The sequence below is a fragment of the Myxozyma melibiosi genome (assembly GCF_037950935.1).
Source record: "Myxozyma melibiosi strain Phaff 52-87 chromosome Unknown BZA70scaffold_16, whole genome shotgun sequence".
Lineage (NCBI taxonomy): Eukaryota > Fungi > Ascomycota > Lipomycetes > Lipomycetales > Lipomycetaceae > Myxozyma > Myxozyma melibiosi.
The window spans coordinates 325,779-351,957 of record NW_027042930.1 but is presented as its reverse complement, the minus strand read 5'-3'; the positions used below and the strand labels follow the sequence as shown (position 1 = coordinate 351,957).

Genomic DNA, 26,179 nt, shown 5'->3' with positions numbered 1-26,179 from the left:
AACAAAAAGGAACAGCTACATCTCCTTCTTCTCAGCCAGTGCAGTGGTCGTATCCCCATCATCACCAACATCATCATCCCCCACAACCTTCGCCTTTTCAAAATCAAACACACTCCCCTGCCTCGTAACAACCCCACCTTTCCTCCCCACGATCTTCGCCGTATCCCGCTTGACCCTACACCACAAACTCACCCTCCGATCAAACACAAAGTCAAAGATCACCCGCGACCAGCTCTCGTGGAAGGGCAGGGGCTCGTAGAATTCGCTCGCGAGCTGCGTGAGCAGGGGAAGACGCGTCCAGGGGATGTAGGGGAAGTCGTGGTGTTCGTTGTGTAGGCCGACGTTGTAGGTGAAGAGGTTGAGGATGCCGTAGTAGGAGTAGGTTTCGGGGGGGGTCATGCCAGGGGGGTTTGTTTGGGGTTGAGGATGTACTGTTATGTTAGTCAAGAACAAGTAGAGGCATGTCAAGATTAAGTAGAGGGCATACATGTTCGGCGATAAAGTGGCCAGCGAGAGGGTGCCAACTTCCAGCAAGGAAATCAGACATGATAAAGTACAGCAGCGGCATCCACCCCCACCACCTCACGACGAGCGCGTCCACCGCAAGCTGCACGACGACGTTAAGAAGATGAATCGACGTAAACGGCAGCGTCATGACAAACATCGGCCGCAGCGCGTAAAACAAAATCTGAAAGGTCGCGAAGAACGCTTTCCCCGCGAGGTTCGAGAGCACGATCGCTTCAAGCGGCGTGGGCAGGTCGGCGTCGAGGTTCGCGTCGCCGAGGTGCTTGTGGTGGATGAGGTGGTACGGTCTGAAGCTGGCGGAGTAGGGGATGCCGATGGGCAGGTTTGCAAAGATGGCAAAGAGTCGGTTGTGCAGTGGTTTTTTGAAGCCGAGGTTATGGCTGAGTTCGTGGATGCAGAGAAAGACGTTTTGGTTCGCGGTCGCGCCGACGACGTATGCCACGACCCAGAACCACGCGCTCGAGAGGGATGAGTTGCGCAGCGCGTACGCGCAGCCGAATTGCAGCGCGACAACGCAGGTGATAACGTACTTTGTCAACGGCTCGATCCCGCACAACTTTGTGACTTCGGGATGGGCCTGCATGATTGCCATCCGGCGCGAGCGGTGGGGTTCTTCTTGGTACGTCCAGAAGAAGTCGTCGACGTGGGTCGCGAGCGCGGCTTGCTCGTCGGGAGAGAGTTTGCCGGTCGCGATGGCGGCGGAGATGGTTTCGTCGACGGAGGAGAGGGAGGTTGTGCTTGAGGAGAGGGGGGAGAGATCATCGGAGTCGGAGGAGGTGTCGGAGGAGTCATCTGTGGGGGAGGCAGGGGAAGAGGAGGGGGTAGAGACGGGGGAGGCAGAGAGTGGTTTGACGGGGAGGTAGAAGCGACGGACTTTGTATTTAGAGAAGTCAGCGTTGTCGCGGGCCAGTCTGGCGGAGGAGATGGTCGAGGTCATGGTGAAGTGAATTTTTGGTAGTAGTGGTGAGTGCACTTAGCTGCACGACATGTCAACAGAAGAGCAGAGAGATAATAGCAGATTCTCAAGCCCTTATATCAAAAGAGACTTCTTCTTTAGTCTTTATCTCAACAGTCTCAAGAGTCTAGTGGTAAATACAATCAGACGATGTCTTTACGCGTTGCAGCTCAGCTCACTGCTATCAGCTCTCGGTGCAGGCAGCAGCCAGGGGTCGGTTCTGGGTTCTAGACCGGGTAAGTTTTAATATAAGTCACGTGAGTAGTAGACAGACACGTGATTGTTCGGATCGGAGGGCGGAGGGCGGAGGGGCGGTGGACCGGAGCCGAACACGAGACGCGTGCTATTTATAGCTTGTTATGACAGTGAGTTGTTGTTGTTGTAAGGAGAGGAGTGCAGTGTGATGGAGGAGGAGATGTATTATGAAGAGTAGAGAAGAAGAAGGAAGGAAGGGTTGGATATACAGTCAGCACAGTAGTTAGCACAGCAGTTAGCGCAGCAGTGCACAGCAAGGGATGTGTAGAAGATGCAGCAAGTACACTCGGTATAGAACAGGAGATTGACGATCAGTAACAAGTCAAGAGAAACAGGGTCCAGGCCGGATTAAGGCATTTGATTAAAGTCAAGAGTTGTTGACGCATATTTTGTGTTGATCCGAGCCGGGCCGACGCACAGGTCTGGGAATTTTAAGAATTTCATGTGGAATGGAGGCGTAGGAGGATGAGAATGAGACTAGGCTGTAGCGTAGGGAAGAGAAGAGAAGATAGCGTGGATAGCAAGAGAAGAGGAGAAGAGGAGGCAGATAAGAGAGGAGTTTGTGGCCGAGGTAGTTTATGAGTATATTGGAGTAGAATATATTTGGTTATAGAGAAGGGGGAGGAAGAGTAAACAAGGGGCACGCGATAAGGAGGAGAGGAGGAGCAGAGCAGGCACAGCTGCGGGCGCAGTGGCAGATGCCAGCGGGATGGTGAATAGCTGCAGGCCGAATGTCACTGACGATTAATTGATGTTAATTGAGTGATCGGAGAGAGAAGAGAGGAAGGAGAAGAAGAAGAGGATCCGGCGGAGGGGATATCTATCTAGATCGTGGACGTGGAGAGCAACGACAACAACAACACATCAACACAACATCAACACAACATCATCAACACGGCAACAACACAACAACACAACTTCATCAACATCAACAAACAAACCCCGAACGCGGCATTATTGGAGTTGCGGTCGAGCAGGCAGCTAATGAGCAGCAGCATAATCCCTCAGCCGAGCTCTTCTTGGCTCTCTCTATCTTTACTTTTTGGATGCAGCGCTGCAGCAGTAGTAGTGCAGTGTAGTAGTAGCAACAACACAGCATACATCTTATTCACATTATATTCAACTATATACACATACAATGTATTCAATTACATACAATTGATATTCTCTCTCTTCTCTACCAACACCAGTAGTATATAATACAATAGTCACGGCACTCTGACCCGAGTCGAGCCGCGATAAAACGCCCGGCCAAACGCCGCACTTGCGTGGCTCTAGTCCCGATCGGGCAGTCTCAACACACGCACAGATCCGCGCTAGGCCGTCTTCGGTGAACTTAACACAAAACCTTAGTTCGCGCCAATCCGCACAGGGTTTTTTCCCGGTTTCTTTTTTCTTCCTCCTCTTCCCTCCTCTTCCTCTTCTCTCCCCCCACAACAGTCCCCTCAATCTCTGTTAATGTAAGTGTTGTTGTTGTTCTTCTTCTTCTTCTTCTTCTTCTTCATTGCATTGCATTCTAGAGCTCTTCTTGTCTACTCTACTGCTCTGCTCTGTACTTCCAGCCTCCTATCTCTACTCAGCCCGTATCCAAATCCTAACACTCTCCTCCAGCTCACAATGTTTGGAAAAGTCTTCGTCGCTGCTCTTGCCCTCACCGCGGCCGTCTCTGGTATGTCTTCTTCTTCTTCTTCTTCTTCTTCTTCTCTACTTCTTCTCTTGTGCTGTGTGCTGCGTGCTGTGCTGTGAGAGTGAGAGAGCAGAGCTGCTGTGTGGGCCTCCGCCGGGCTGTGTCATATCGGAGCTCGGGAAATTGCTGCATTCTATCCCCGGCGCCCTCTCCTCCTGCATACACCCCCCTGCACCCAGCCCCCACCCTCTCTCTCTCTCTTACTTCACATCTTCTATCTCTCTCTACTTTATACTCACACTCACACATCTACAGCCCAGAGCTCCAGTGCCAGCAGCGCCACCGCTACCTCCACCGCCTCCGCCTGCCTCCAGTCTGAGGTCACCGCCACCGCTCAGGCCGATCTCGACTCCCTCTCGTCATGCACCACCTTCTCCGGCAACATCATCCTCGCCGAGACCCTCTCGTCTGCTACCATCACTGGTATCCAGGAGATTGAGGGCAACCTCATCTGCAAGAACAACACCCAGATCAGCTCCATCTCGGCGCCCTCGCTCCAGTCTATTGGCGGCGCGTTCACCCTCAACGGCCTCACCGTCCTTGGAACCCTTTCCTTCCCCGAGCTCACCTCGATCGGTTCCATCAACTGGGTCACTCTCCCGGCCATTGACTCGCTCACCTTCACCACCGGTGTTACTTCTTGCGACCAGATCTACATCTCCGACACTGATCTCTCGACCTTGAACGGAATCACCCTTGACTCGGTCACCACTCTTGACATCAACAACAACTTGAACTTGAACGAGATTGAGATGCCCCTCACCTCGGTCTCTGACCAGATTGATGTTTCGTTCAACGGCGAGACCACTATCTCGTTCCCCAACCTCATCTGGGCCAACAACTTGACCTTCCAGGATGTTGAGTCGATCTCGACCCCCAAGCTCCAGACTGTCAACGCGTCGTACATCTTGATCTCCAACAACTTTGAGAAGTTGTCTGCTCCCAACCTTACCTCGGTCGGTGGTCTTTCGATCATCAAGAACGACGACTTGACCTCGATCTCTTTCCCCAAGCTTGCCACTATTGGCTCTGCCGGTCTTGAGATTTCGAACAACACCCAGCTCGAGGAGTTCTCCTTCCCCAAGGTCTCCGCTATCTCTGGTGCTATCGTTCTTTCTGGCTCGTTTGACAATGCCACTTTCGACGACCTCACTCTTGTTCGTGGAGCTGTCACTATCTCGTCTGACGAGGACTTTGACTGCTCTGCTTTTGACAAGATGAACGACGACAATGACATTCGTGGAAACGACTACGTTTGCTCTGCGGCTTCGTCTTCGTCGTCGTCTGTTCTGTCTTCGTCGGCTGCTTCGAGCAGTGTGACTAGCTCTGCGTCTGCGTCGTCTGCTGTTGCGACTTCGTCGTCTGCTGCTTCTACCTCTGCTGCTTCGTCTTCGTCGACTGCTGGTGCGGTTGCGTTCGGACCCAACACCCAGGGCGTTGCATTCGGTGGTATCATTGCCGCGCTTTTCTTTGGCATCTTTTAAGTGCTGTTTTGAGCAGTTATATCTTTATCAGAAAGAGACACTTCTAAATAAGGAAGAGTGAATGTGTTATTGTAATGAGAGAGTGTATCGACCCGAGTCTTTCTCTTTTTCTAAGTGTTTTTGTACAGGAGGACAGGGTCTTTTCTGTTTATTTTGGGGGTTTTTTTGAGTCCGAATGTGATAATAGGTATCCTGAGAGGGATAAGAGTGTAAAGCAGAACGGATAAAAGGGAAAGAAAGCACTGAGGAAGACGTATTATTAGTTTTAATAATAATGTATATTTACAGAGTAGTAGTGAGAAGTAGAAGAGTAGAAGAGGATTGAGTTTAGGTTGTCGGGGCAACGAAAGACCGACGGAGGCAGCTCCGTAGACAGCTCCGTAGACATCTCATAGGTGAGGAAGAGGTCCAAAGCATCGGATGTGATTAATATGCTGAGTTGTTATAGTTGGTATTAGAGCAGAAGGAGTAATAATAAACCAGGAAGAGCACGGCGAGAGTTGGGGGTCTGAAGATCGTTATGAATAGAGCAGTTATAGTTATAGTTATAGTTATACTTATAGTGATAGTTATAGTTATAGTTATAGTTAGAAGAAGAGAAGAAGAAGAAGGCGATTACGTCTTCCTTTTTATTTTTAGGTGGATGAATTGTCCGAAGAGAAACTGTGGATGAACTATCGACGGTGGAGGCAGCCGAGGTGTAAGTAAGATGTTATGTAATATTCACTCTTTACTTCTTCTATTACTCTAGTAGTATTTACTATATAGACAACATATGATAGGATACAGCCATCGCTTACTTTGTCTTGTTTTTGTTATTGCAATGTTCCCTTTTCTTTGATACTTCTCTTCTCTCTTCTCTCTTCTCTCTTCTCTTCTCTCTAATTAGTATATGTCACATGACCCTGACTCAGTCCTTTCCGCCTACTTCGACTGTTATCGCTCCTCAACTCAAACTCAATCTGCCTCGAACACACCTGTTCTCGACAAAGATACAGCAATCGCAGTCTCGTCAGATAGACAACGATATATTAGACCACACATCGATCCATAATGGCCACTGCCCGCGAACGACGCAACTCGCTCATCGACCAAGAGTCCGCGCGCTTACTCGGCGACTTTGACGAGCGCGACGACCTCGCTGTCGACGACGGTCCCGACGGCCCTTCCTCCGCCTCTGCTGTCGCGTCCGAGGACGTCGAGGCCGCTGTTGCCGAGCGCGAGGTCGACGAGCTTTCTACGAGGGCTCTTGTCACTCTCTTTTGCTCGCTTTATATCGGCGTCTTTCTGTGTGCGTTGGACGGAACGGTTATCGTCACGCTTATTTCGCATATCGCGTCCGAGTTTCATGATTTTAGATCGGTGTCCTGGATCGCGACTGCGTATTTGATTGCCGTCGCCGCCTTCCAGCCGTTGTATGGAAAGATCTCTGATATCTACGGTCGCAAGGCCCTCCTCATCTTCAGCAATGTCTGTCCCCTTCCTCTTTTTACTTACCTAAAACAACCCTGCTAACAGTACAGGCCGCATTCGCTATCGGCTGCGTTCTCTGCGGCCTCGCCTCCTCCGTCTGGTTCCTCGTCTTTGCCCGCGTGATCGCCGGCATCGGCGGCGCAGGCCTCAACTCGCTCTCCGTCATCACCCTCTCCGACCTCGTCCCGCTCCGCCAGCGCTCGCTCCTGCACGGCATCGGCAGCGTGCTCTACAACTCCGGCGCTGCCGTCGGCGGCGTCTTTGGCGGGCTGATTACCGATGCTGTGGGCTGGCGCTGGGCGTTTTATATTCAAGTTCCGTTCGTGCTGATTTCGGCGGTTACCATCCAGCTCAACTTGAAAGGCAAGCCCGTGTCTGAGATTGAGTCGGGGAGGTTGAAGCGGATTGACTTCCTCGGCTCGTTTGCGCTCGTGAGTGCGTTGACGCTGTTCATGCTCGCCATGTCGATCGGCGGAAACTACGTGCCCTGGACATCCCCCCTCATCTTTATCTTCTTCACACTCTCCTTCGCCTTCATCGCCGCGTTCGTGCACATCGAGCTCAAGGTCGCCGCCGAACCCGTGATCCCCGTGCAACTGCTCAAAGACCGCACGATCCTTGGCTCGGCCATCTCCAACGCGCTCATCTTCATGATCTCCTACTCCCACCTCTTCTACGTGCCCATCTACCTCATCTCCGTCCGCGGCGTGTCCGCCACCGCAGCCGGGACAAACATTATCTCAAACTTCATCGGCACCGGCATCGGCGCAATCTCAACCGGCACCTACATGCGCGCCACGGGCAAGTACTTCCGCGCCATGCTCTTCAACGCCTGCCTCCTCTTTCTCGGCTGCATCCTCGTCAGCACGTACTCCGAAACCACAAGCACATTCACCCAAGTCTTCTTCCTCCTCATCCCCGGCATCGGCTTCGGCTCCCTCCTCACCTCCACCCTCATCGCGCTCATCGCCTCCGTCCCGCACGAATTCCAAGCCGTCACGACATCAATCCAATACGGCTTCCGCGGCATGGGCTCCACGGTAGGCGTCACCATCGCCTCCGCCGTCTTCCAAAACGTGCTCGCGACCGAGCTCTACGAAAAAATCACGGGGCCAGGCGCCGCAGAGATGATTTCGCGCGTGCTCGACTCGGTCGAGGAAGTCGAGAACTTGCCGGACGAGTATCGCGAGATTGCGCGGGGCGGGTTTTTGGTCGCCAGTCGGTGGGTGTTTTATTTTGCGGTCGGGCTGGGGTTTTTGAATATTCTAGCGATTTCGATTATGAAGGAGCATACTTTGCATACCACAATCCAGAGAAGGGAGTAGAGAAAATGAGGGGGGGGTGCCTCTACATTAAAATATAAGTGTTTTTTTGGAATGAATATAAAGAGAAGAAAAGAGTTGCTGTTTAGTTTGGTTTAATAGAGAATAGAATATTTCTTTGAGTGTATACTTTCGACCGCAGACAAATATAACAAGTTATAGATATCTCTTGCTAGTGTGTAAAAGATTGGGAAGAGAGCAGGAGGGTGTAGTTGCCTGAATGAGATAGAGGTGAATTTTAGAGATGGGATGGTTACATGCGCGTATACGCGCACGTTAAACGCAGATAATGTGAAAAAAAAAAAAAAAAAAAAAAAAAAGACAAAGGTTTTAGATATTTCGTGATTGTCTCGAGATTATTGATCGAGAATGGTGAGAGGATTTGAAGGAGAGCAGGAGGAGAGAGTAATTGCTTGAACAGGTAATCCGCGCTTTTTGGCAGTGGAGAGGGTTTATTAAAAGAGTATAGAGCGTCGTACATTGTACGTACATTACATACTTCATCTTTAACTCACTAATAAAAATTTATAAAAGTTTGTAAAAATCAGAAAAATATTGATTTCGATCTCTATCTAAACAGAATAAATCCACTCAAAACTTGTAAGATCGTCATCCTCTTTAGACGTGCTCAGAACAAGATAAGTTAACCAGCTGATAAATAATCAATCTCCAAACCCTTATCGTCCGTCCCTCGGAACTTCTCGCTCCGATAACACCTTCCCCCCCTCTCTCTCCCTCCCTCCCTCTCCACGGTTTTGATTTCGCGGATTTGAGGTCAATTGGCTATAGAAACTGTTCGAGTTTGTGAATATTATAGAATTAAGGATTGAGAAAGAAGGAAGATGACGAAACCTACTGATCTTACGTTGTACACTGCGTCGGTGCCGAATGGGATTAAGGTCTCGACTGCGCTTGAGTATCTTGAGGTATCTCCTTCTCCTCCTTCTCCTCTCTCATCAATTGTCCTCAGAGCAATTACGTCTTCTAATTACTCTCTGAGAACAATTGCTTTGATCAAAATCTCACAGTACTAACAAACCACAGCTCCCCTACAAAGTCTACCCCATCGCCTTCAGCAAGCTCGAGCAAAAAGAACCCTGGTACCTCGAAATCAACCCAAACGGGCGCGTGCCCGCGATCGTCGACGTCGATTCCGCGGGCGAGAAGACGTGCGTGATGGAGTCGGGTGCGATCTTGCTCTACATCACAGACAAGTACGATCCCGAGAATAAGCTGTCGTATCCGTTTGGGTCGAAGGAGTATTATGAGATGCTGGAGTGGGTGTTTTGGCAGGTTGGCGGGTTGGGGCCTATGCAGGTTTGTCTCTCCTCTCTTTTATGTTTTGCTGTTGTGAAGATATGCTGATGAGGTGAGTACAGGGCCAAGCGTCTCACTTCCTCCGCTACTGTCTTTCAGACAACCCAGACGTCCAAGCCTACGGCGTCAACCGCTACCAAAACGAAACCCGCCGTCTCATGACCGTTCTCGAAACCCGTCTCGCGAAACAAAAAGCAACCCGCAACAGCGCCTACCTCGTCGGCGACCACCTCTCCGTCGCGGACCTCGCCTGCCTCGGCTGGGTCCTGTTCGACACCTACGTCGGGATCGAGTCGAGCGAGTTCCCGTTGTTGGAGAAGTGGCAGGATGAGATTAGCGCGATGCCGTTGATTAAGAAGGGGTTGGATGTGCCGACGGAGTTTAGGATTAAACAGGTCGCGAAGGATCCCGAGTTGTTGAAGCAGGCGAGTGCTGCGGGACAGAGTTGGATCAAGAAGGGCGGCGAGGCGGAGAAGAAGTAGGAGACCAGACTATGAGAGAACTAAAACTATATAAACTAAATGACACTAATACAAACACCAAACTTCCCCATCAATCTTCAATACTACTGCGCATCATCCACATTCCTCAAAAACCCCGCGACGCGCACCATATCGACCTCTCCCGGATCGCTCTCGACAGCCTGCACGAGTCCCTCGAGCAACGAGTCCACCCGGCTCTTCTCCACGCCCGTGCATTTCGCTACAACTCCGCGGAACTTGTCTTCCAAGTCTGAGCTCCGGCTTCGTAGGTCGCGCGCGAGCGAGGAGAGGTGCGCGCGGTTGCGCTTGTATGCTGAGACGCGGGCGCGGAGGACGGCGAGTGGGGGGAGGGGGGCGGTGAATTTGATAGTAGTAGACTCCTTCGTTGTTGTCGTTGTTGTTGGTGTAGTCGACTGCTCGAGACTACTACTCCCATTCACCCCCTCCCCACTTCCTCCCCCGCCGCTCTGCTCAACCTCAACCCCTTCGATCTTAAACGCACTATCGGCGTCGATATCCGCCGGAATCTCCTCGTCCGCATGACTGTGATTGGTATCCGGCCGGCCATCAATCGCGTCCAAATCCGCCATCGTCACGTCCCCGCCCTCGCCTACGTTCATAACCTCATCCGACGCCGGCTCTTGCTCCATCCGTCGCTTCTTCTCTTCGCTGAGAGTATTATCCGCACTAGGAGCACCAGCAGCAGACGCAGCGACAGCAGCAACAGCAGCACCGATCGCCGCCGCAGCCCGGAACCGCGCGTCTTCCTCGCGGATCGCGTTCTCGAGATTCCGGTCGCGCTGCTGCAGCTCGTTCAGCTTGTTTGCGCGCCGGCGCAAGTGCTCGGTCTTTGTGCGCGCGCGCGTCAGCGTCACCGTCGCCTCGCGCAGTCGCTGGTGCAGTTGGTCGAGCGCGGTTTGCTTGGCTTGTAGTTCTTCTTGGAAGTCTTTGTCGAGGGTCGAGATCATTAATGTCATTGCTGCTGCTGTTAGTAAGGAGTTTATATAAGAGTAATATATGGAGAGTGAGGACTCACAGGCGATAATATCTTCGCTCTTCTGCTGCACCGCCGGCGGAACCAACGCCGCGCTCTTGCGCAACCACTGCGTAGGCTGCTGCTGCGCCTGCTGCGCTGCCGCCTCGCCAAGTTCAGGCCCCACACCGAAATCAACCGGCCTTAACCCCGCGCGATTCGGAATGCTCGCGTCGGCGCCGACCTCGAGCAGCTGCTGCACGATCGCCTTGTTTCCGATCCGCGCCGCGATGTTGAGCGACGTGTCGCCGTTCTTGTCCTGCGCGTTCACGACCTCCGACATGAACCGGCCGAGACTCAGACCGCCTTGCTCGGGCGCGCCGCCGTGCCGGACGATCCACTCGAGTAGGCATTCGAGGTAGTACCTGCTCGCGGCCGCGCGGCCTTTGATTCCCGCCGTCAGCGCGATGTGGTGCAGCACCGTGCGGTTGAGTTTGTCGGTCAGCGCGATCGCAGGATGCAGCAGGTCGAGGATGGCGGGGAACGTCGACTGGTCGAGGTTATTCGTCACGGTAACTGCTCTCACGAGCGCGGTCTCGCCCGCGTAGTTTCCCCGTCGCGGATCGGCTCCGCGCGAGACAAGGTCGCGCACGAGCTGCACGCGCGCGAGCGCGGCCGCCCAGTGCAGCGACGCGTGGCCGACGTCGTCGATCGCGACGTCGACGTCGACGTGCGGCGTGTTTGCGTTGTCGAGGAGCGAGATCTGCGAGACGCCAGAGGTCTCGTTGGTCATGAATATCTGCGTCATGATTTGTCTGGATTGCTCGTATGTCGCGCCGAGCGCGTGCTGGTCGAGGGGGTCGAGCGGTTGTTCGCGGGAGGGAGGCGGGTCGGTGTGTTGCTGCTGTTGTTGTGAGTGTTGCTGTGGGAGAGGGGGTTGGAATTGCGTATCGATCTCGGTGCGTGAGCGTTTCCGAGGAGGTCCGTCTGCGTCCGCGAGCGGTTCGTCGTCGTCGACGTCGGTGGCGGTCTCGCCAGAGAACGAGCCCATGGCTTCTGTCGGCTGTCTGCTAACTGTCGCCGCGTCGCTTGCGGCCGAAAAGGACGCGCGTGAAGCTGCTTTTCCTAGTGCGTTGAGCGCGGCTGTGGCAGAGGACATTGGCGTCGCGAAGGAGGACTGCTGCTGTTGCAGTTGCGGAGCGGGCGCGGGTTGCTGCTGGCTACCGTTGCCTGGTTGAGAGGTAATACTGCTCTGGGCGGAAGCGACTGCGTACATCTGCTTCCGCCTGGCGGCCATAGCTTGTTCTTTGGTAGGCGTCTGCTCGCTCTGGGGCGCGGCGGGATCAAAGTTAAGCAGTGGCAGAAGAACGTCTTCGACCGAGTACTGCCGGCAAAACTCGCGGCCGCGCGCGAACGGGATCCAGGTGCCCTGGTACTTGCCGTAGCCGCCCTGGACCTTTTCGTGCTCGCCCGTGTGGATCTCTTTCTCGAGGATCTTTGTCCGACGGCCTTTGTCGACGCCGCCGACTTTGAGGATCTGGGTTGCGTTGAGGTAGGAATCTGAGCGGCGGCGCATGACGGCTACGCCGTTGACCATCATTTCGTAGACGGGGATGCCAGAGTAGACGGCCTAACAGCACAAGAAAGCAGAAGAAGTTAGAAGGAGACTGGTAGAGGAAGAGCGAGAGAGGAGGGTGTGTACGGTGTATATGGAGGAGGTGGCCGGTGCCTGCGAGAGGAGCTGAGGCGGCGGCGGAGTCTCCTGCGAGTGCGGAGTGGAGGTACGCGACCCGGACATGACAGAATCTGTGAATAGAGAAGGGGATTCAGCAGCGTCTGCTGGATTATTCATAAACAACGAGAAGCAGTCAACAAGAAGAAGAGCAGCAGCAATTGAGCAGGGAAGTAGCAGAGGAGGAGGAAAGGGACGAAAAACGCGTCGGTCGCGTTCTGGTCATCGCGCGCTCGGGACGCGGGTCTTCACTGCGGCAAAGACCCGTGGTTCGGGACCCAGGACTAAAACCTGAATGCAGACGCGCTAGGCCGGATGCAGCTGGAGGATTACCCGGATTGAGGAGAGGGTAAGGGCGGATCCGGGGCGCTGGCTTTGCTGGTGATCTGATCTGATCTGCTTCTTCCAGGTGTTGTTGTGTTGTTGTTGTTGTTGTTGTGGTTGTTTTAGTGATCTTGATCTTACAATTGATCCTGTATTACTGTATGGGGGACATGCAAACCGACTCGCTCGTCTCAATCATCGAAAACCACCAGCGCTCACGACAACGGCTACGCGTCAAACACGCTCGAGCAAAGCGCGACATTCTCGCGCTGCTGTTTGACGAGCTGTGTGAGAAGCTCGAGCAGATCAGGGCCGAGCAGGAGCGCGGTGGTGATGATGATGGTGACGATGATTTTGTAAATGAGTCTGAGGATGTGCAGAGTGAACAGCAGCTGCATACTGCGTGTGTAGTCAACAACGAGCATACAGATCATGGTCAACACAGGACTGGCAAGATGAATACAGTCTGCAGAGAGATCGTGCTCGCGGCTTCGGTTTGCGTTGGAATCTTTTGGCTCTCGAGGGAGTCAATTGCTCTGCTTGGCCATCGCTAGTCTGCTGTTATACTTCTGCTGCTTTTCTTTGCTTTCCTTTGCTTTTGTCTGCTTGTGCTTTGCTTTGGTTTATTATCTCTACATAGGATGGATTGATGTTTATAGTGGAGCTCGGCGTATCGGTATCGGTCTTGCATAGTTATAATGAATATAATGATATATCTCTAATTATATATACATTCTATCGGCGACCCTCGACCTAGAATCATCATGTCAGTATAACAACGTAGATGATCCACAACAAAGATAAATACCATAATAATATGATATCCAAACGAGCTCTTAATCGGCGGATTCGTATATATCGGCTGTATAACATCATCATCAGATCAAAAATTACACAATCATCATAAAGAACACTCACCTTATCAACAGTACTCGGCTGCAGAGCATACGCAGCATCTTCGTACACGCGCGTCAAACTGCCCCGCGGTTTCCAGCCCAAATCGCCGCCTTGTCGGGCTTTGTCTTCGCTGTATTCACGGGCCTGTGTGAATCGTAGTTAGTCGTCGTGCAGAGCAGAGAAGAGCAGAGAAGAGCAGAGAAGAGGAGGAGGACAACGTACAATCGCATCAAACTTTGCTCCGGCTTGCAGTTTCTCAAGGGCTTCCATTGCTTTTGAATGTTTTTCGCATAGAATGTGTCGTGTCTAGAGAATATTCATAATCGATCAGCAAGATCCTCCAGTATACAATGGCACAGCGCGGCGGCCTTCAACAGACAGACTCACCTTTATAACATTCGCAGGCTTCAACTTCTTTTCGTCTGCGGATTCTGCTTTCGACGATCCTTTGCCTGATTTGCCTTTTGGTGCCATTGCTTTTCTGTGCTGTGGTGTGGAGATGTGAGAATGTGGAGATGCGAATATTTGTGAGTGGGAGTTGGGATGGGACTAAAGTCTACTGTACGCACTATGACAATCATGCACATTTACATTTCTATTATACAATACAACAACACCTCTTTTATCTACTCAGTATCTGTAATATCCCCCGTAGCCATTCCCTCCCTGCTGTCCATACCCTCCATACCCGCCTCCATAGTCACCGTACCCATTCCCCTGCTGTCCACCTCCACCAGACGGTCCCGACGGCGGCACAGCCTGCTGAGCCTGCTGCGTCTGTGCGGTCTGAGACTGCTGCTGCTGCTGTTGTTGCTGTTGTGCTTGCTGCTGCTGTTGTTGTTGCTGCTGCTGCTGCTGTTGTTGCTGTTGGCCGGCGGGGAGGTGTGAGCTGGGTTGTTGCTGGTTCGGGTTTGTGAAGAGATCTGGTGGTGGTTGCGGAAGGTATGGCATTGTCATTTGTAGTTGCTGGATTTGTTGCATTTGTTGCATCATATGCTATGCAATTATCAATCGTCAGTTCTCAAGCCCACACAAGCACACAAGCACACAAGAAGAAACTCACAGCCATAAGCTTATTACTATCATACTCATCCCTCAGCTTATCCTGCCGCAGACAATACGTCGTCCACGAAAACTCATCAAACCCGTAGTTGAAGTAATCAGTGATATCCGCGCCCGGCTTCCGCCACGGCTTGTCTTCGAGCGAATCAAGATCGACCTGGGTGATTGGCACGCCGTCGAGCTCTGGCACTTTGTCGAGATCGACAAGGCCTGTTTTTTGCGCTGTCCCCGGCTTTGCGTCTTCTGCAGAAGTAATTTGTTAGCAATGTTAGCTGTATTGTGCTCGGCTGGAGGTAGTACCTTTCTGTGGGGTTTTGATGGTGTAGCCTGATCTTCCGGACGGCGCCTCGACTTCCTGTCCGGGTTTTGCTTCAATCACGAATTCAATGTCCTGCAGTTTGTTAGCATCTTTTGTTTCTTATAAGCAACACAGACAGCAACTTCAACGCACCGAATCGTCGTCGTCATCTTCATCATCTTCACCGTCCTCGTCCTCATCGCCCCCTTCACCCTCCTGCTCCTCTGCATCTTCCTCCTTCTTCACATCTGCTTCCTGCTTTAATTCCTTCCCTGCCGATTCATGCTCAGCGGGCTCAGCAGGCTCATAATCCTGTTCATCCTCGTCCTCTGGCGCGGTAGCATCTTCTTTGCCTGGCTGAAGTTAGCCCCAACGTCACCGCAGCGTCACAAGAATCAACAAAAATTAGCACCCACTTTCTAGTCTCTGCCGCTTTGCTGATGATCCGTAAAGAAACTCGTCGTCGTCGTCGTCGTCGCCGTAGTCCATTTTGCTGAGGTGACTGTTAATATGGATGAGGTGCTGATGAGTGCAGAACGAGAGAAGAAGACTCCGCCGACCCGACCCGCCTCATCCGGGTCTGCCTCCCCGGGTCAGACACGAAAAGCACCCACATCCTCAGCAGCAGCAAACATCTCCAACGACCTTTTGTCCGCCAAACCTCCTCCAATTCCCATCCCACCCTCTTCTCCCTTCTTCATCCCTACTCAACTCACTCCCAATGGCGTTCTGGCGAGTGAGCGCGAACTTCGCCTCACTGAACGCCGTTTCCGGCATCAACCGCCTGCTCGAGAAGCCCGAATCCTGCTCGCTCACCGACCTGCTCGAGGAAGACGATATCCTCCAGGAGCTGCGCGAGCACAACGCCCGTCTCATCGAGTACCTCCGCGAGCCACGTATCCTGCGGCAGCTCCTGCGCTACGTCGCCCACTGGACCCCGCCGCGGCCGGACGACTCGGTCGCGGGCGCGGACGACGGCGAGGGTGACGGCGCGGCAAACAAAGAGCCAGGGCAGGAAGACCACGACGCCGAGAGCGAGACCGGCAGCGCAAGCGGTCGGCGGAGCTCCGCCTCTTCCTCGTCTTCGTCTTCGTCCGAGCAGGCGACTGACGCCGACGGCGGCGACATTGGCTCTGCAAAGACAAAAGGCGACAGCAAATCCTCGTCGTCGCCGTCTGAGAGCGGACAAACTGAAAAGGAAGATGCTGATGAACAGGCAGCTGCTCCAGGCAATGAGGAAAAGGAAGACGACGACGAGGAAGATGAGGAGGAAGACGACGACGATGAAGACCAGGACCTTGGTCTCACGCGCATCGCGGCCTCACCCGACCCCGACTCGAGCTCTGCCTTTGATGAGGAGAAGGCCTGGAGGTACTGATTCTACTTTTTGCATCTGCACACATAACCCCGGTTTGACTAACAACATCATGTATATATAGGTACGCCCGATTGGCTACCGAAGTCTTTTCCTCTGAAATCTGGTCGATTTACGAGACAGTCATGCGCGAGACCGAGCTCCTCGAAGAGTTCTGGACCTTTCTCGACAACCCCGCGCCTCTAGACCCCGTCTACGCCGGCTACTTCACCAAGACGAACGAGCAATTCCTCGAGCGCAAGACCGACCAAATGGTCGAGTTCCTCAAAACCCAGCCAAACCTCGTCGAGCGCTTCATGCGCCACATCGATACCCCCTCCACCATGGACTTGCTCCTCAAGATCCTCTGCACCGACAAGCCCGACTCGCCGACCGGCATCATCGACTACCTGCAGGTCCAGCGTCTGATTCCTTCGCTAATCGGCTTCCTGTCCGCCGACACCCCTTCCAACTCGCAGTCCGCCGCGGGCGACTTCCTCAAGGCCCTCATCACAATATCGGCAAACGCGACAAACGACTACACCTCGATCGGACCGAACGAGCTCACGCGGGAACTCGTCTCGCCAGAGATAATCACAAAACTGGCCGACCAGATGGTCTTATCTGGCGGCACCGCGCTCGCGACCGCGGTAGGCGTCATCATCGAACTCATCCGCAAAAACAACTCAGACTACGACGCCGAGCCAATGATGTCGATGACTTTGGAGTCGCACCCGCCGTCGCCGCGGGACCCGGTCTATTTGGGCCACCTGCTCAAGATCCTTGCGCAGAACATCCCGCGGTTCGAAGCGCTGCTGACAAAGAAGCACACCGAGAAGCTGGATACCTCGTTTGGCACGATCGAGCCCTTGGGATTCGAGAGGTTCAAGATCTGCGAGCTCGTGGCTGAGTTGCTGCATTGTAGTAACATGGCGCTGCTGAACGATCCCCGGAGCGAGGCCGTAGCGTTAGAGCGCGACACCGTGCGACGACAGCTTTTGAAAGAGCACGATGACGCCGCTAACCAAGCTGCTGCTGCTGGCGGCGACGAGGACGAGGATGAGGACGACGACGAAGCAGATGATTTCCGGAGTAGAAACAGCGAGCCTGTTGGCAGTGACTTGGGAATCGGCGAGCTCTCGGTCGAGGACTCGGACGCGCACGCCGAGTCCCGCGGCGGCTGGTGGAACCTCGGAAAGAAGAAAAACACACCGGGATCAAGTCCTACGAAGGAGAGCGGGCTGATTATGAGATCTTCGACGCCGACTATCGAGGAGGAGGATCTTGGTGATGAACTCGAAGAGGAAGGAGAGAAGATCGAGAAGGAAGGCGGAGAGGAGGACGATGACGAGGAAGAGCCGATTGGTACTTCGACGCCGCCGGCGTCTGCAGAAGTCATTTCTGTGGACGAGTCCGAGGACGAAGGCGACGACACGCAGCTTGTGCCGAAACGCAGCAATTCGCCATCCGAGCAGACCGAGGACCTGAACGTTGACGAGATCCCCGACGGCGGCGAAGATCTGGTGGTGGGCGACTTCCTCAAATACCAGCTGATCAAGTTCAGCGTGGTGTCGACAATCACCGACCTTTTCTTCAAGTTTCCCTGGAACAACTTTCTACACAACGTCGTCTTTGACATCATCCAGCAAATCTTCAACGGCCCGTTCGACCACGGATACAACCGGTACCTCGCGATCGAGCTGTTCAAGACCGACCGCATCACCGACCAGATCGTGGCCGGCACGAAGGCGTCGAACGAGCACGAAGCCAAGACGCGCATGCGGTTGGGATACATGGGTCACTTGACTCTGATCTCTGAAGAAATCGTCAAGTTCCTGCAGCGCTACCGTCCCGAGACACTCGGCCCGTCAGTTGTTGCCGTGACGGTCGAGAACGAGAATTGGAACCACTACGTGAACGAGACGTTGATGCAGATCCGGATCCGAGATAACTCGATCCTGGGCGGACAGCGGCCGAGCTCGGACATGCCCGCGCAGGACTTGCTTGCGATCTGTGGCATGATTGGAGGCTCGGGTAGTGGCGACGATGGCGATGGAGATGCGGAGATCGCGGCGGGATATGATAATGAGGATGGTAATGAACGGGATGAGGATGATGAGGAGGAGGCTGGAGGACTTGGAAAGAACAGCGATCAGGTGGGTTCCCCATTTTTTCTAAGCAAGTTCAAGCAAGCTGATTTACTAACTTTCCATCTACAGAAATGGTCGCGATACATGTCTCAACAAATGACACCCGACCGCTTCGGTTCGTCAGACGAAGACGACGAAGACGAAGAAATCGAAGAACAAGAAGACGACGAGGAAGAAGAAGACGACGACGAGGAAGATGAGGACGACGACGACGACGGAATCGACGAGATTGCGCCGCAAGACCGGTACATAGACGACGACAGCATGGGCGTCGAGTTGGCTCGGACTAGCTCTCATGAGTTGTAAATTCTGTACACTTTTTTTATTCCTATGTCTACTCATTCAAGTTATTGTTGATTTCCTAGTGTTTTTTATTTGTTTTGTTTATATCATTTGAGATACGTGTGTGTTTCTGTGTGCTTTTATTTCATCCACCATCATTCGTTATTTTTTGTCACTTATCCTCTACAACATTGCACAAGGGCCGATGACTCCATTACACCGCTATTCCGCACCACTGGTGATTGTAGAGTATACAACGTACATAGTAATCATATTCATCATCTGTACAATAACTAATCACTTCTAACAACTACAACTCCAGGGAACGAAACAATGGGCTCAAATCCAATGACGTCACCTTTCCCTGGCCGCGTTTCAACATTCAAACGGTCGCAGGAGATTAACCACGGACGTCCTTCCTCTGCTCTCTTTCTTGATTCCCGACCAATTCTCCATATTCTGACTCCATCACAAGAACAATGTCGTCGTCCTTCTTCAAACTGGCGCACGACCTCAACGTGCCGAACCTGCACGTCACATACACCTCGGTCCCGGTCGCAAACTCGACAACCATCCTCGGCACAGACATCTACACATACCAACCCACGACCTCCACGATGTCGTCCTACACCGAGTCCGCCGTCCCGCGCAAAAACCTCTCCTCGCAAGACGACCCCAAGGACACAGCGGCAAAACTCGCAAACGCGCAAAACGCGAGCGGAAGCGGCGGCGGCGCGTCGAATCCCTGGGGCGCGGTCAAGCCCTCGCTCGGGGTCGTCATCGCGCATCCGTATCCGCCCCTGGGCGGGTCGAAATCCGACGGGCTGGTGCGGTCGCTTGCGCACCACTTTGTCGCGACTTTCGAGACCTCTGTCGTCGTCTACGCGTTCAACTTCCGCGGCGTGACGACCCGCACCAGTTGGTCGTCCAAGACCGAGCAGCAGGACATGCTCGCTGTCTCCACCGCCATGATCAACGCGTACAACCCAACCCTGCGCACAGTGCTCCTGGTGGGCTACTCCTACGGCGCGCTCATTTCCTGCAAGCTCGCGGCCGAACACCTCGACACCTTATCCCAAACCGTCGACGTCGCGCTCTGGCTCATCTCCCCGCCTCTCTGGCCCGTCTGCGGCCTTCTCACGCTCTCCGTCCGCGCGCGCGACTCGGAGCCCCAGTTTTACAAATTCGTCGGCAAAGTCAAGCAGCGCCAAGTCGCCACGCTACCCGCGACCGCGGCCGCAAACTCCCCCGACGGCCACGTCCTCGTCGTGTACGGCACAGACGACACCTTCACGCGCAAAGGCCGGTTCCAGAAATGGATCCGCACGCAGCACGACCGGATCGCGGAGGAATACCACGGGTTCGACGTCGACGACTCGGCCTACGACGGCGGGGGCGAGAACTCGGCCGTGTCGGTCGTCGAGATCGACGGCGGATCGCATTTCTGGCAGCAGGACGACGTCGATATGATTTGGCAGAACCCGGTCGTCCAGAGGTTTCTGAGTAAGGTCAGTGGGAAGGATTTGAGCGCTGTCGCGAAGAAATCGTTGGATGGGCCTGGTAGTGGGGCGAGTAGTGTTACTGAGGCTAGTAGTCCGGGCGGGTCGCGGAGTAGCAATCAGTGGGGTAGAAAGAGCGGGTCTCCTTAAGCTTGTGGTTTTGTGTGTTTTTTCTGGGAAAATTGTATTATAATAATATACAGGCATTATAGACAAACAAATCAGCTCCGATGCAAACCATCTGATCCCACAACACCTCATGAAAACCTCTTGAAAACTCATGAAAGCAGAAACAATGTACAGACCAGCCTACCACTTATCACCCACCAACACCGCAGGCATCACGTTCGCATCAAACCCTTCGACCGCGCGATACCCCGTCTCCACCAACCTCTCCACGCTCTCCGCCTCCGCCGGACCCGCCCACACGCGATCCACCCACCCCGCCACCCCGTCATCATCCACCGCCGCGCTCGCGATCGTGCGGTACGCGGCCTCGACGGTCTCGCGCCAGTCTTTCTCGCTGCTGCCAGACTCGGCCGGAGCCCCGATTTGGCCGCCGCCGTTGATGCAGCCGCCGGGGCAGGCCATTACTTCGATGTAGTCGTATTCCGCAGGATTCATCGTCGCGACCGCCGCCGTCGTAGCTCGGCGACGAGACACGACTGCGCGGGCGTTGCCTTTTCCGGGGAGTTTCAGCTTGCGGACTAAGTTCTGGATGTTTCTGAATCCGTAGACCTGTGCTGCTTTCGCAATCACCTCGCCTGTCGACGTGTCGAGCAGGTGGTATTCCACCATATCCGAGTTCTTGCCCGGCACAGCCTTCACGCTCGACTGTCTGTTTTCGGTCTTTTGAGCGTGCTGCGCGATCGATGATAGGACGTGGTGCAGGTATCCGCCTGACGAGCTACCCTCGTTCGATTCCCAGCTCTGCTCAACAGGCCACTCACCAGGCGCCATGCTCTTCAACGTCCCCAGCATCTCCTCCGCAGGCGTCTCCTTGATCCCCATGAAATCAATATTCTCATCCAACAGCAACTGCACCACCTCCTTCGTCGTAATCACACAGTCCACATCCTTCACATTCTCACAGCTCGCGAAATCTTTCCGGCTCGCCTCCAGCTTCTTGTCAAAGCACGGCATCACGCTCACGTGGTATATCTCGCTTTCGCAAATCCCCGGGTTCTCGCGCGCAATCAGCCGTTTGAGAAGCGAGCCTGTGATTTGCTGGGGGGATTTGATCGCGGACAGATGCGGTATTATATGCGGATGCGTCTTTTCGACGTAGCAGATCCATCCCGGGCACGCGCTCGAGATTATCGGTTTCTTCTGTGTGTTGCTCTTCGTCGCCGATTTCTCGCTGTCGTCATCGCTTATCCTCATCGAGCTGAAATCAACAACGTCGGTATCAGTCGCTCCGCTGGCCTTGCTCATCCGCCCGCTGTTCACCAAAACCTCTCGCGCAGAGTATGTCAATGAAATCTGTCGTCCGACTCCGGTGCCGACCATATACTGGAACCCGAGGATGTCTTTGAACAGAGTCGCGAGTTTTGCGTCGACCGCTGCGACAGGGATGTTAAATGCCGCCGCGAGGGATGCGCGGGATTGATGCGATATCGAGACCGCAAAGAGCTTTTTGTGCTCTGTTGTTGCTGTCGTCGTCGTCGCGTCACTCATCTCCACATCAACCTCGCCACCGCTCTTTGCTCGCGCCGCTCTCAGAACCGAAAGAAGCTCGGTATGGCTTTGCAGCGAGATCAGCACGGACTCGGCAGAGGTGACGCATCCGCTGCAGGCGAGACAGTCTGAGAGGTTTATTTGCGCGGGCGTGAGTGAAGTTGTCTGGGGAGCTGCGTTCGCGTCGCCGTCGAGCGAGACTTCGACGGGGTTGCCTGTAGCGTCGATTCTGATTTCGGTGTGGCCCTGCAATAGATAGTTCACGATGGTCAGATTGTTTATCCAATAAATAACTTCATGTGAGAACGACGTACAGCATTGTCAGACTTGTTGACAACAACAGGGTTGATGCACGCCAGTCCGGGTCCGATGAAATCGTTCAAATCCTGAGCAGAGAGGATCGCACTCATGTTGACTATCCGGAATCTGAGCTTTCTGTTCTGGCAATATGTGTAGTCTGTGTGGGGTGTAGGATCACGGGTCTGTCTGCTTGATGGCAAATTTCCGGACAAGCTGCTGACTGACTTATCCCAAACGCTGACAGAACAAAACCAAGCACAAGCTGTAGTCAGATACTCTTCCTTTCGTTATCTTACTTCTCTCGACCTCTTTTATCCGCAGACCAGCGGGTGCAATAGTTCAGAACAGATGAAGAGGATCAGAAGAATGAAAAATTGGATGATTTCAAATAATTATTCAAGCCGTGCGGCTGGTCACATGTTTGCATTATGGCATGACTAATCGCTATTGAGCGAGCTATGAGAGGTTCAATGCTGGTTATGAGCCTTTATTAAGATTATTACAAGTTCCTATTCAATGACTACTCTTCAGCATATCTATAAAAGACAAGCTTAGATACGCTCGACAGTCGGGCGCCACTCGTTCTTCCAGGCGTCCTGGGTGATGTCGTCAAACAAGACCTGGTTCTTTGCGTACCAGCTCTTCTCGCGCGGGACGTACTTTCCGAATCCCTTCTTGCCCGTGACCTCGCCCTTCTCGCCATCCCAGACGGTTTCGCCGCGGAGGATGGTGTAGCGGGGCCAGTTGAGCATCTCCAGGCCCTCGAAAGCGGTGTAGTCGCAGTTGTGGTGCAGCATGTCGTTGGTGAGCTTCGTGGGCTTGTACTTGTCCTGCGGGAACCAGATGATGAGGTCCGCGTCGGCGCCGGGCATGATCGAGCCCTTTTGCGGGTACATGCCGTAGAGCTTGGCGGTGTTTGTCGACGTGAGCTGCACAAAGCGCTCGATCGACAGACGGCCGGTGCAGACGCCGAACGTGAACATCAGCGGCACACGGGTCTCGATTCCGGGGATACCGTTGGGGATCAAGCGCCAGTCACCGCCGGCCTTGCCCGAGTCCTTGATAGCGACCGGCTTTCCGAGCGGCTCGTCGGTGCGGAACGGGCAGTGGTCGGAGGAGACCATTGTGAAGGTTCCGTTGCGGAGACCGTTCCAGAGGCCGTCGAGGTCCTCCTTGGACGGGCGCAGAGGCGGCGAGCAGACGCAGTTGGCGCCCTCGTAGTTGGGCTTCTGCAGACCGGCGTCGGTCAGGAGAAGGTACTGAGGGCAGGTCTCGGCGTAGATTGGCAGACCCTTGCCTTGGCCCTTGCGGATGCGCTGGACCGATCCGGGGGAGGAGACGTGCACGAGAAGGATGGGCACGTTGACGACCTCGGAGAGGGTGATGGCGCGGTTGGTAGCCTCGTGCTCGGCGAGGGCGGGCCGCGAGCGGGCGTGCGAGTAGGGGTCGAGCAGGTCAAGCTTCTCGAGCTCTTCGGAGAAGAACGAGATGATGTCGATGTTTTCGGCGTGGATCATGGGGGTGATGCCGTTCTTGCGCGCGCTCGAGATGGTGTGCAGGACCTCGTAGTCCGAGAGCTTGAGGCGGTCGTAGGTCATGTAGAGCTTGACGGACGAGATGCCGAACTTGGGGATCAGGTCCGGGAACTCGGACAGGCGCTCGGGGGTGGGGTCGGTGATGATCAGATGGAAAGCATAGTCGGCGTACGAGTTGCCGTTGGCGCAGTCGTGGTAGTGGCCGATGACGTCGGAGAGGGTGTGCTCGGGACGGTGCTTGTGCTGCATCGCGAAGCCGATGAAGGTGGTCGTGCCACCGGCGATGGACGAGCGCGAACCGGTCTCGAAGCCGTCGGCTCCGCGGTAGGGGTAGTCCGCACCGCCGGGGGTGGACTCCTGGTCGACGTGGGTGTGTCCGTCGACACCGCCGGGGGTGACGTAGGCGCCCTCGGCATCGATGACGTTCTTGGCTTTGCAGGCCTTGAGATCGGGAGCGATGGCGAAGATCTTGCCGTCCTTGATGGCGATGTCACCGGGGAAGCATTCGGAGGCGGTACCGATTTTGGCGTTGATGATGAGGGTCTAGAAGATGTTAGAATGTGGGTCGGAGGAGAGGAGGATAGGAGAGCGTACGTCGAATTCGGAGTCCATTGTGGTCAATTGTGAGGTCAATTGTGATATCAATTGGATGTAGGAGGAGACAGAGAAGAAGAGCAGCGACGAAGAGGAAAAGAAGAAGAGGAGAGGAAGCAGAGAAGAATCGAGGTCGACCAACGAGCAGCGAGGCGAGTTTATCGCGATATCAGCGTCGGGACCTCCGCGAGTCAGAAGATAAAGAAAACCCTAAATTCACTCCACCAAACAACCGACTTCCTCGCAGACTTCGTCCTGATGACTCGGACGCCACATCCTCACTCTGCTTCTGCTGTTGCTGCTGGTTCTCTCTAAAGAGCTGCTCAGCGAAGTGCTGCTTCGTAGAGACCCGCGCGGTGTGGCAACCTGCTCTGCTCTGCGCTCGATAAGCTCTTATCGCTCTTTATACTTTCCTCGCCGCCGGCCAACCCGCCGGCCCAAGACCTCGTCCCCGGCTTACATACTACATCTCACTAATTCGTATGCCCAAACGCCTGCTCTCATTAAACACCTATATACAACAACACATCTCTAAGCAGTAACGCTCAGCCGGCGTCGGCCCTCCCGCTCTAACGGTGGCAGATGCACGTTCGTATGCGCCTGGGGCTCCACAATCGGCGACACCAACCCGCGGCTGGCTGCAAAGTCGCTGCTTCGCGAGATCGACGGGTCCGTCTGGTAGAACTCGTCAATGATCGGGTGCAGGAGTACTGTTTGGTTGTTGATCGTGAGGATCGTGTTGGTCGGCACCGTCACCCAGTCACCTAGATCATTTCATCAGTCAGCTATGCCATCCAACCTGCGAAGCTGTAAAAAAGTAAACTCACTTCGTTCAAACGTCAATGGCTCAGAGGCAACCAAAATCACATCCTGTCGACGATCTCGTCGCTCCATACGATACTGCCCGGGCTTGTACTCAATAAACTTCGACCCCGTCGAGAAATGCAAGCTCGCGGCCTCCTCGGTTCGCGACGTGATGTAGCGCGTAACAACCACCGAATGTCCATCCGTGACTGCAAAGTTCAGCAGCGATGGCTCGTCGCCGCCCGTACTGCACTCCTTTGTCCATTCTCTGATGTACCCAATCGTGGTCTCCATAGCATGTCTAATCACCTCGTGGCCAAACCCGTCTGTTCCCTCGGTCTTTCTCGCCGGATCCACGCCGAGCTTCGACAACGTATCCAAAAACAAAGCAAACGCCCACTCAGAGTCCGTTCCACCCTGGATATGCGTAAAATACTCATCCTTCATATGCTGCACGAACCTCCTCTTTATACGGCTGAAATTCGTGATCTGCCCGTTGTGCATAAACATAAGCGAATGGTACGAAAACGGATGGCAGTTCGTTTCCGACAAGACACCAGACGTCGACGCCCGCACGTGGGCAAAAACCATGCTCGACTTTGTCTTCTCGGCCAGACGAGCGAGGTTCATATTGTTCCACGCTGGCGTCGTGGCGCAGAAAATGCAGGGAGCGTCACCGAGCTCGGGATCAGACTCGGTCGTGTAGTAACCTACTCCAAAACCATCTCCGTTGATAGGCCGTCTAAAGCTGTTAGTCTACAGTGTGTGCTGTACTCAGATCAAGAATTCATACCTCTTGTCTATACGCAGTCTCGAGTCATAAGATTGACTAGACCGATCAGTCAGCACTTCTCTTTCAACAGCACACTACAGTCTAGTTCATACTTGATAATAGAATGCTCCGGCCTCGTCAGAAGATGCGCCAGCAGAATAGGATCACGACCTGAACAACATCACGGCGTTAGCGGTATGAAAAAAGAATCGCCGAAATCACAGAACCTCAGCAGATCAGCACACAGAGCACACAAACCTTTAAATATAAGAAACCGACACATATCTCCGCTATATTACAACGCTTTCGCTCAACTCTGCAAAGAACAGCAACTTGTGTGTGAGGAAAAAGGAGAGAGCGTGCGCTTTTTGAACAGGTTTGCGAAATCAAGTAGGAAGTGTGCGTCATAATAAGGTTCTGTCACTA

General features: G+C 53.9%; 12 protein-coding genes across 12 annotated transcripts; 5 read left to right on the top strand and 7 right to left on the bottom strand.

Moving 5' to 3' along the window:
- Positions 1–103: 103 nt before the first annotated feature.
- On the bottom strand, positions 104–1,462 carry BZA70DRAFT_307823 (fatty acid desaturase-domain-containing protein; the record flags this gene model as incomplete). The annotated part of the gene is made up of 4 exons (XM_064914840.1): positions 104–117; positions 138–431; positions 526–1,189; positions 1,244–1,462. The coding sequence occupies 4 exons, from the start codon at positions 1,460–1,462 to the stop codon at positions 104–106; spliced, it is 1,191 nt and encodes a 396-aa protein (XP_064765695.1).
- A 1,710-nt stretch (positions 1,463–3,172) lies between these two features.
- On the top strand, positions 3,173–5,199 carry BZA70DRAFT_285684 (uncharacterized protein). The gene is made up of 3 exons (XM_064913778.1): positions 3,173–3,287; positions 3,347–3,404; positions 3,678–5,199. The coding sequence occupies exons 2-3, from the start codon at positions 3,353–3,355 to the stop codon at positions 4,904–4,906; spliced, it is 1,281 nt and encodes a 426-aa protein (XP_064765694.1). The 5' UTR covers positions 3,173–3,287; positions 3,347–3,352; the 3' UTR covers positions 4,907–5,199.
- Positions 5,200–5,799: 600 nt separating this feature from the next.
- On the top strand, positions 5,800–7,857 carry BZA70DRAFT_285682 (multidrug resistance protein fnx1). Its single transcript, XM_064913777.1, has 2 exons — positions 5,800–6,376; positions 6,430–7,857. The coding sequence occupies exons 1-2, from the start codon at positions 5,960–5,962 to the stop codon at positions 7,702–7,704; spliced, it is 1,692 nt and encodes a 563-aa protein (XP_064765693.1). The 5' UTR covers positions 5,800–5,959; the 3' UTR covers positions 7,705–7,857.
- A 534-nt stretch (positions 7,858–8,391) lies between these two features.
- On the top strand, positions 8,392–9,542 carry BZA70DRAFT_285680 (glutathione S-transferase). The gene is made up of 3 exons (XM_064913776.1): positions 8,392–8,627; positions 8,746–9,018; positions 9,081–9,542. Exons 1-3 carry the CDS (start codon positions 8,544–8,546, stop codon positions 9,498–9,500), a joined length of 777 nt encoding a protein of 258 aa, XP_064765692.1. The 5' UTR covers positions 8,392–8,543; the 3' UTR covers positions 9,501–9,542.
- BZA70DRAFT_285677 (uncharacterized protein) lies at positions 9,543–12,393 on the bottom strand. The gene is made up of 3 exons (XM_064913775.1): positions 12,176–12,393; positions 10,537–12,103; positions 9,543–10,479 (listed from the first exon to the last, which is right to left on the bottom strand). The coding sequence occupies exons 1-3, from the start codon at positions 12,323–12,325 to the stop codon at positions 9,584–9,586; spliced, it is 2,613 nt and encodes an 870-aa protein (XP_064765691.1). The 5' UTR covers positions 12,326–12,393; the 3' UTR covers positions 9,543–9,583.
- Positions 12,394–13,216: 823 nt separating this feature from the next.
- BZA70DRAFT_285672 (uncharacterized protein) lies at positions 13,217–14,011 on the bottom strand. The gene is made up of 5 exons (XM_064913774.1): positions 13,814–14,011; positions 13,649–13,732; positions 13,448–13,570; positions 13,338–13,391; positions 13,217–13,282 (listed from the first exon to the last, which is right to left on the bottom strand). The coding sequence occupies exons 1-5, from the start codon at positions 13,898–13,900 to the stop codon at positions 13,265–13,267; spliced, it is 366 nt and encodes a 121-aa protein (XP_064765690.1). The 5' UTR covers positions 13,901–14,011; the 3' UTR covers positions 13,217–13,264.
- Positions 13,998–15,316, bottom strand: BZA70DRAFT_285667 (Fip1 motif-domain-containing protein). Its single transcript, XM_064913773.1, has 5 exons — positions 15,203–15,316; positions 14,940–15,139; positions 14,789–14,879; positions 14,490–14,731; positions 13,998–14,422 (listed from the first exon to the last, which is right to left on the bottom strand). The coding sequence occupies exons 1-5, from the start codon at positions 15,273–15,275 to the stop codon at positions 14,057–14,059; spliced, it is 972 nt and encodes a 323-aa protein (XP_064765689.1). The 5' UTR covers positions 15,276–15,316; the 3' UTR covers positions 13,998–14,056.
- A 191-nt stretch (positions 15,317–15,507) lies between these two features.
- Positions 15,508–18,596, top strand: BZA70DRAFT_242563 (SIT4 phosphatase-associated protein-domain-containing protein; the record flags this gene model as incomplete). The annotated part of the gene is made up of 5 exons (XM_064910568.1): positions 15,508–15,841; positions 15,989–16,157; positions 16,226–17,256; positions 17,533–18,296; positions 18,360–18,596. 5 exons carry the CDS (start codon positions 15,508–15,510, stop codon positions 18,594–18,596), a joined length of 2,535 nt encoding a protein of 844 aa, XP_064765688.1.
- A 267-nt stretch (positions 18,597–18,863) lies between these two features.
- Positions 18,864–20,270, top strand: BZA70DRAFT_285664 (Alpha/Beta hydrolase protein). The gene has a single exon (XM_064913772.1). It carries the CDS (start codon positions 19,052–19,054, stop codon positions 20,219–20,221), a length of 1,170 nt encoding a protein of 389 aa, XP_064765687.1. The 5' UTR covers positions 18,864–19,051; the 3' UTR covers positions 20,222–20,270.
- BZA70DRAFT_285662 (cytosolic Fe-S cluster assembly factor NAR1) lies at positions 20,271–22,403 on the bottom strand. Its single transcript, XM_064913771.1, has 2 exons — positions 22,063–22,403; positions 20,271–21,994 (listed from the first exon to the last, which is right to left on the bottom strand). Exons 1-2 carry the CDS (start codon positions 22,156–22,158, stop codon positions 20,381–20,383), a joined length of 1,710 nt encoding a protein of 569 aa, XP_064765686.1. The 5' UTR covers positions 22,159–22,403; the 3' UTR covers positions 20,271–20,380.
- Positions 22,404–22,460: 57 nt separating this feature from the next.
- On the bottom strand, positions 22,461–24,477 carry BZA70DRAFT_100078 (uncharacterized protein). Its single transcript, XM_064909310.1, has 2 exons — positions 24,178–24,477; positions 22,461–24,126 (listed from the first exon to the last, which is right to left on the bottom strand). Exons 1-2 carry the CDS (start codon positions 24,193–24,195, stop codon positions 22,600–22,602), a joined length of 1,545 nt encoding a protein of 514 aa, XP_064765685.1. The 5' UTR covers positions 24,196–24,477; the 3' UTR covers positions 22,461–22,599.
- Positions 24,296–26,124, bottom strand: BZA70DRAFT_100069 (glucosamine--fructose-6-phosphate aminotransferase). The gene is made up of 5 exons (XM_064909309.1): positions 26,012–26,124; positions 25,867–25,924; positions 25,775–25,810; positions 25,005–25,723; positions 24,296–24,941 (listed from the first exon to the last, which is right to left on the bottom strand). The coding sequence occupies exons 1-5, from the start codon at positions 26,034–26,036 to the stop codon at positions 24,709–24,711; spliced, it is 1,071 nt and encodes a 356-aa protein (XP_064765684.1). The 5' UTR covers positions 26,037–26,124; the 3' UTR covers positions 24,296–24,708.
- Between the last annotated feature and the right edge of the window lie 55 nt (positions 26,125–26,179).